Source organism: Nilaparvata lugens, chromosome 7 (genome assembly GCF_014356525.2).
Source record: "Nilaparvata lugens isolate BPH chromosome 7, ASM1435652v1, whole genome shotgun sequence".
Taxonomy (NCBI): Eukaryota; Metazoa; Arthropoda; class Insecta; order Hemiptera; family Delphacidae; genus Nilaparvata; species Nilaparvata lugens.
Genome location: NC_052510.1, coordinates 821,623 through 830,172, shown reverse-complemented (window position 1 = coordinate 830,172; position 8,550 = coordinate 821,623). Strand labels below are relative to the sequence as shown.

Here is an 8,550-nt window from a genome sequence, read left to right as displayed (position 1 = left end):
TGAGCCTAGGCTCAGAACTGCTACTGCTGCTGGTCGAAGCTAGGCTTGCCGTGCTCAGGCACACAATTCCCCCTCCACTCGCCCCGCTACCACCTGCGACCACGCCCGTTTCACTCTCCTCCATCGAAACCTGAACACAAAAGTGGTGTAATAGTTTGAGGGGGGATATTTACCACTACCCCACACCTGACATCATTTGTAACGGTGGGAGCCCAGGGGGACTTTGTTAGCCCCACATTTTGTAACAAGAAAAAAATATAATAATTGTTTTCTTAAATCTCTTCTTAACTATAAACCTGTTTAAATTATTTGAATCCAAGGTTGCACGGTCACACGGTTCAAATACATTTCTAAATACGTTTGCATTAATTTCATTACGAAATCCAAGCCAGTACAATGTAAATGCTGGAAGACTGCAATAATTTGGATGAATAAGAAGCAAGTTAGCAAATCTTTTATATCGATGCAACATTTAGGTGCTTACTTGGTATATGAATATATTCTTTAACAATCAAAAACAAGGTTTACTAGAGTTCATATTGGAAAAATTTAGTTCAATTTTGATCAGTTCAACTACCTGAGAGAAAGGCACAAAAAATTACAATTCAAACCTCTCATTATTCACTATATTACAGTAGGAAGGGTTTACAATTCGTTGCCAGCCAAGTTAAAGGAAGCACAGTCACTTGGCCTATTTGAAAACAGCACCAAGGACTAGCTGATTTAATCTAACTTTGAAAATGAAGATGAGAAAATTCTTCATTAGGACTTTTAAATCCTCTCTACCACTCAACCTCAAAAACTTTGCAGAACATTTGACAACAAATAATCACAAGTTCACAGTTGAGGAAAATGTTTAGTTTCTGCATGTTAATAACTAGTAGTTCTGTGAACAGTAGACCTCACGCAGTATTCTCATCCACAAGTACCTGATGTCAACTGTTTTAAATGTTAACAAACTCGGTTCACGTTTGAATTTGTATTCCATATGATATAATTCATCCAGTTCCGTGATGATCTTTCTATCTGATGAAAATTAATTTTTTAGAATCAAAAATATTATAATTTCTACAGCATTATTTAGTTCATTTGTTTATTTTTATTCATCTATTAAATTAGTTTTTTCGAATGTGAGAATATTGATACTGATGGGCACGCATAATAATAACATGACTGCAAAACAAAATATTGAAACCAAAGACCTTAAAGCTGCGATTAGACCAAATTTATTAAAAAAATGTTAATAACTGAATCCTTATAGATTATATTAGATTGAACATAACTTATCATACACATGATGAACATATGTGTTTGTCAACTTCCGTTCAATCTAATAGAATCGATAAGGATTAAGTTATAACCATTTTGTTAATAACTTTGGTGTAAACCCAGCATACCTCTTTAATGTCTTTGATTGAAACTATAGACCTTATAAAAATACAGTAATAGACTGGCTTCTCCACACATCTGTGTAATCACTTGTCAGCTAATTTATGATGAATAATTCTATAGTCTGATTTTTACTCTAATATTGGCGTATGAAGGAGCTCCTTTTTCCTTTTATAATATTATCCTTGAAATGCAAAATTTCCAAAAACCTTGTATATACGTCGACGCGCAATTTAAAAGGAACATACCTGTCAAATTTAATGAAAAACTATTACCGCGTTTCGCCGTAAATGCGCAACATATAAACATTTAAACATTCAAACATTTAAACATTAAGAGAACTGCCAAACCGTCGACTTGAATCGTAGACTTCACTTCGCTCGGCCAACAAAACTAAGAATTAGTTTTAACATTGTAAGCATACATTAGTCAATAGTTTTTCTATTTTCATATTTGTTTTATTATATTTTACTTGTTTTCTTGGTTCTTATTTTGTACTGAAAGTAAATTTTTATTATCATGGCGAGTCTGTTGCTTGAGCCGCCATTTTGTGACACCGTTCGAATAGAAGAATATCTTTATTAGCCTCAATAGTACATCACAATTTGACATATAGGCCAGTCAACACAATACAATACAGCACAATAAAAACGGTCAATAAACCACTACAATGAACAGTCAAAGTAGTACATTGGATTGTCAAGTGGGAGGAGACTGTCTAGCTGGGCCAATGACAGGCGTTCATGCCCTTGACCAATAGCAGTACTCGCCTACTAGTATAAATTCTGCTGCTCTTGTATTTAGTTTTAGTTTATCAGAGATTGACAATGGTGTAACAACCGAAACCGGTCTTTCTATCTATCAATAATCTGTGTTTTTTGAAAATTTCTTAGTATTTTTATTTAATATTATTTTTTGTCAATCATATGACGATTGACAATGTTATTTTGTAATAATCAATGGCATGTTTCAATAATAAACAATAAAAGACATAGATAAAAACTTCAGAAACTTCAAAGATAAAATGAACATCTCAAAGGAAACTACCAGAATACTCGTTTTGTCAATGCCTTCTAAGGGCCAAGCCACATGAAGCGTTTTTTGGAATAGCGACGGACGAGTCAGCAGGGCAGGTAGCTCTTCGATTGACTGATAATCAGCTGATTCCCAAACTCAAGTATACAGAGTGTTCTAAAAAAGGCGCCCATACGTCAGGGCAATCCTCAGATCAAAAGAAGAAAAAAGTTCTAATTAACATAGGTCCGTAAATGCTTAGCTACCAAGTTATACAGGTTGAAAGATTTCGTCAGAATTTCAGTTCCCCTGCTGAAACGAAGCCCTACGGGTATTTGTTGGTTGTTAATTAAGATGTACAATTCAGCGTATTTTACGTAAAATTAACTGAAAAAATTGAATAAAACCGTTTCCAGACCTGTAGCTACATTAATTTTCAAGATATGTGACGAAATACGCGAAACTTGATCCCGAAAAACAAGTTCCATTAAGTTTTGAAGCAGATTTACTACGTTAAATGTACAATAAACACAGAATATTTTTCCATAGAACGTGTAGAAAATTAGATTTTGAAGAGAAAGATGTAGAATAAGTCATGATAGACAAACGAAACCTTAAAAAAGTAATCCTTGATAACATACAAAACGCATGAAAAATTGAGAGCTTAACAGATTTTTGTCTATTATTTGTCATTCTGTGTAACGTGCATTATTTAAACGCCTGAGAAAACACTTTGTATGGCTTGGCTCTAAAGGTCCAATTCCTAAACGAACATTGACAACATACTGTCCAGCACACTGTCTTTTATACGCTGATGATGTAAGTATTTTATTGAAAAGTAATAGTCTGAAAAGTAACGTTACAATCTGAAAGTAGAAGAGCTCTTCAGAAACTAGAAGAATGGCTGGCCTCAAATATGTTGGTACTAAATTACAATAAAACTAAGCAGATTCCATTCAGGACGGCTCGGGAAGCAGTATTGGATACGAGAGATGGAAACATAGGTTCAGCAAACGAGGCAAAGGTACTTGGAGTAGTGCTGGACTCTGAACTCTCCTGGCGACCTCATTTAGACCAGCTAAAAAGCAAACTAAACTCAGCAGTATTTGTTCTTAGAACCGTGAAAAAATTGCTGGATGCAGGAACGCTTAGAAGTGTTTATTTTGCTGTGTTCCATTCTCTTCTTTCATACGGTGTTATATTTTGGGGCAATTCAACTCATGCAATACATATATTTAGGATTCAAAAGTGGGCAGTTAGAGTGATGGTGGGTGAATCTATTAGAGCAAGTTGTAGAGATTATTTCAAAGAGTTAAAGATTCTCCCACTACCAGGTGTATATATTTTAGAGGCTCTTTGTTTTATTGATAGGAATAAAGATAGGTTCAATACAGGAGAGTTGTTCCACACATACAATACCAGATATAGACAAAACCTCAGAGACGACATTCATCGAACTGTTATGTATGAGAGGGGGGTAAAGAGTGCAGGAATTCGGCTTTATAATTCATTGCCAACACGCATAAAAGCTCTTACAGGTGAAAAGTTCAGAATTAAGGTGAGGGAGGAGTTGTTGCAGGGTTGTCCTTATTCCAGTGAGGAATTCTTTTTGCATTATAGAATGCAAAGATTGACGACTTAGATTATAATTGACAAATCCTTATACCCCTTTCATAGGTGGTCAGTGGGATGAAAAAAATGAAATGAAATACAAGAACATAAGTAATGAGTCATTCATTACAAAAATTAACCAACGTTACATTCAAATAGAATGGAAAATAATCAGAAAGTACTTACTTCTTGACTGGAGGTTTGCTGTGACAACTTTGGAGTGTTGAGACTGGAGGATGATGGAGCCAGAGATGACTTCAAGTCAGACACTAGGGGTGGTCTGTCACGCTCTTCCGATAAACTCAGGGATCCGCCAGCTAAATTATTACAAGAAAACACACATTAGTAAAACAAAAACATAGTCCAGCATTCTTGATAGATGTAGCCATACTAAAAGCACAAGGAGAGGTGAGGTCCACGTTATAATGACAGTGGACAAAGATAGGAGAACATCGTTGCCGATCCTCTGTCTTGTCAATGCCTTCTATAGACGGTAGCTGATACAGGTTTATTGAACGGTTCATTCTCGTTAATCAATTATATTTTATTAAGCAAGATATTATATTTTTCAATGAGTTCATAATGAATTTTCAAAATTAAGATGAAACATTTTGTTAATTAATTGTTAGTTCTACAATATCGGGGACCGAGCTTCGGTCTGGAGAACAAAATCATAAAAAATGTATAATGAAAGAAGAAATTATAATAACATTCATACAGAAAGGTTCTATCTAATCACAGTAAAATGAGATTAATTCCCAAAGCGAAGGCAAAAATTTCCCTCACAAAGGCCCACTTGCACAAAAGCCAATTAGATTTTAATCCTGATTAACTTCACGTGAACCAAATCAGAGAAGACCATTTCAAAAAGATGGATCTACTGGAATTAATCAGGATTGAAAATAACCCGGCTTTTTTGCAACCGGCACCAAGTACCTGATTGAATGATTAAAAAGTCAACAGCTGAGTTATAATTTTGACACAGTCCCACAACATGAACTCGCTCACTCATTCCATCACCAACAGACGACGAAATAACTATTATCAGCTGTTTTTCCAAGGATGATTAATAATTATGAATTATCTTTTTATGTCCTTCAGCGAGTTTCCAAGGGATGAAACCTAGTTCAATCGAATCTTTATATTATAAACCTACTATGTCTGAATTTTGTGAGTATCGTTAGAGCCGTTTTCGAGATCCGGTGAAATACAAACATATAAACATCTAACATATAAACAGAAATTGCTCGTTTAAAGTATAGGATTTTTGAAAGACGATCTGGCTACAGAGCAAAGCAAGAAAAAGATAGTGCTATCCGCTTTGTTGAATGATAGTCAAGGATAGCAATACCATTGCTAATCAAACACTGCCATTATAACGTGGACCTCACTATATTTGTTTTGACTACTTGTCGATTACTGTCTACTTGACGAATAGTGTTCAGCCGATTACTGTCGACTACTGTCTATTATTACTGTTTTGGCTGGGTGATAGTGAAGAACGGCACAGTATAAAAAACTACCAGCGTCACATAGCTTTACGAAGAATAACTACTAGGACTATCGGCTTGAGTTAACAGTGAAATTTAGTACATAAACGGCCTATACCATGGGATATCTTCTTATGCTATCTTTTCCCTATGATATGAATGTAAATTAGATCTACAAATGAATGAATTGATTGATTGATTGATTGATTGATTGAGTATTATTTATGTAGATTACAATATATACTGACGACACAACTCTTTTTTCTCAGATAAAGATGTGAATAATTTGAAATAGACATGAACATCTCCACAAATTCTGTTGTCAGTATTTCAATGAAATCTGCTTATCAATTAATTCTAAAAAAAGTCAAACTATCCACTTCAAATCTGCCGCTACTCTTCCTCAATTATGTATTGGAGAAGATGAAATTGAGTGCACGGATACAGTTAATATGTTGGGGGTGTACTTTGATGACAGGTTGACATGGACAATGCATGTTGATAATATTGTGAAGAAAATAAGTAAAAGTCTCTTCCTCTTAAGAAATCTTGCGAAGTATGTCCCACAAAACACCGTTAAAGTTGCATACTTCGCTACTTTTACTGTTACCTCACATATGGTATAGAGCTTTGGGGTGTACCACAAAGGAAAATATGCAGAGGGTCTTTGTACTACAAAAGAGGGCAATACGGTATATAGCGGGCCTTGGATTTAATCACCCCTGTAGAGATGCGTTCAGATCATTGTCGCTGCTGACGGTGCCTTCGATTTACATGTAGAATGATCATGCATACTGTAAAAAATAGAAGGACCTTACACTTATCTCCGATACGCACTCCTACAACACTAGAGGCAGAGACAACTTTGCGATTCAGCCGCATAGGAGGAAGCTTTTTGAGGGTAAGCTAGTTACTCAGGCTGCAAATTTTATAATAAGTTCCTATACATTTAAAGCGTGCATCCACCAGCATTCCCTTAATAGATTTAAAACCGACCTTCAAAAATATTTTATAGACAAAGCTACTACACGGTGCAGGAGTATTGGAGGATCATTGAAGGAATCGCTACTATTTTAATTAGTAGAATATTTATATTGTAATAATTTGACGACGTTCAACTGTTTGCTTGTGTAATAATGAGTACACTGTGTTGAATGGATTGAATATCTATCTATCTATCTATCTATATCTATCTCTCCTATTGGACATATCAATGTCCATTTTGGGAAGAATATTAAAAATATCCTCCACACTAACTCTCTACCAAATGAATGAATGAGAACTGACAGATCTTGACGGAACACTGGCGCATCTAGCGTGCGACGTCGAAACGATCCCCCTCTCAGCCCCCCTACCCCTGAGGCGGCCCCCCTGCTCCCTCTACTCTGGTCGGCGACACGGGCACAGACAGTCTTTCGTTCTCCTCTTGATTGGCAGCGATCGGCACCCGAATCCTGTCAAACCAATCACAATAGCTACAATTAAATAATCGCAAGATGAACTTAACTATTTCGGCTATTGTATAACCATATCTAAATTGGGGAGAGAATAGCAAAGGTTACCTTATGTTCCTCTCCCTATCATTTATATGATTATACATTATATCAATCAATAAGATAAAGTAGTCATGAAGTACACGTCATAAAAGCTGCAATTAAATACTCACGAGATGAAAATGTAGGTAGAATAAAATACAGCAACCATGCAAACAAATCTGAGTGTGAACTTTGACACACTCTCATTTGATAATAATAGAGATTTGGATATATTTTTCAATTTATTTGTCATCAAATTACAAATCAAGTAGACAAAGTGAAATGAAGTTATTGATAAATAGTAGGGCTATATGGATATAGTAGTGCTAGTCATAATCATAATTTTCCTAACATCTGAAGATGTTGAGAATTGTTGCATATAGAAAACGAATCTATATAGACGTAGATATGGGGTGAGGCAAGTAGACTATATAGTGTCTAGTGTGGGTGGTCTTATTAAGATCATGGTACTTTTCCAAATTGAAAAAAAACTGGAACTGGTCTGAGAAATTAGTCATTAGGAGCCGAATACGAGCCTTTTTTCTCGAGGCATGGCACGACAGAACAGGAAGCTCTCTGAATGGCTGATTGGGTTGGCTTATCGCGAATCAACCAATCGGAGAGATAGATAGATAGATAGATAGATAGATATTCAATCCATTCAACACAGTGTACTCATTATTACACAAGCAAACAGTTGAACGTCGTCAAATTATTACAAATATAAATATAGTCTACTAATTAAAATAGTAGCGATTCCTTCAATGATCCTCCAAATACTCCTGCACCGTGTAGTAGGCTTTGTCTATAAAATATTTTTGAAGGTCGGTTTTAAATCTATTAAGAGGAATGCTGGTGGATGCACGCTTTAAATGTATAGGAAGCTTATTATAAAATTTGCAGCCTGAGTAACTAGGCTTACCCTCAAAAAGCTTCCTCCTATGCGGCTGAATCGCAAAGTTGTCTCTGCCTCTAGTGTTGTAGGAGTGCGTATCGGAGATAAGTGTAAGGTCCATTCTATTTTTTACAGTATGCATGATCATTCTAAACATATAATCGAAGGCACCGTCAGCAGCGACAATGATCTGAACGCATCTCTACAGGGGTGATTAAATCCAAGGCCCGCTATATACCGTATTGCCCTCTTTTGTAGTACAAAGACCCTCTGCATATTTTCCTTTGTGGTACAACCCCAAAGCTCTATACCATATGTGAGGTAACAGTAAAAAGTAGCGAAGTATGCAACTTTAACGGTGTTTTGTGGGACATACTTCGCAAGATTTCTTAAGAGGAAGAGACTTTTACTTATTTTCTTCACAATATTATCAACATGCATTGTCCATGTCAACCTGTCATCAAAGTACACCCCCAACATATTAACTGTATCCGTGCACTCAATTTCATCTTCTCCAATACATAATTGAGGAAGAGTAGCGGCAGATTTGAAGTGGATAGTTTGACTTTTTTTAGAATTAATTGATAAGCAGATTTCATTGAAATACTGAACAACA

General features: G+C 35.8%; 1 protein-coding gene across 1 annotated transcript in view; it reads right to left on the bottom strand.

Annotated features, from left to right (window-relative positions):
- LOC120352150 overlaps window positions 1-6,816 on the bottom strand; it is a 7,230-nt gene extending 414 nt beyond the window's left edge. Inside the window, exons 1-3 of the mRNA XM_039431815.1 lie at window positions 6,792-6,816; window positions 4,201-4,331; window positions 6-130 (exon numbers count right to left, since the gene is read on the bottom strand). Of these exons, the coding sequence (XP_039287749.1) occupies window positions 6-130; window positions 4,201-4,331; window positions 6,792-6,816 (281 nt within the window). The remainder of the gene's footprint in view (window positions 1-5; window positions 131-4,200; window positions 4,332-6,791) is intronic.
- Window positions 6,817-8,550: the final 1,734 nt, after the last annotated feature.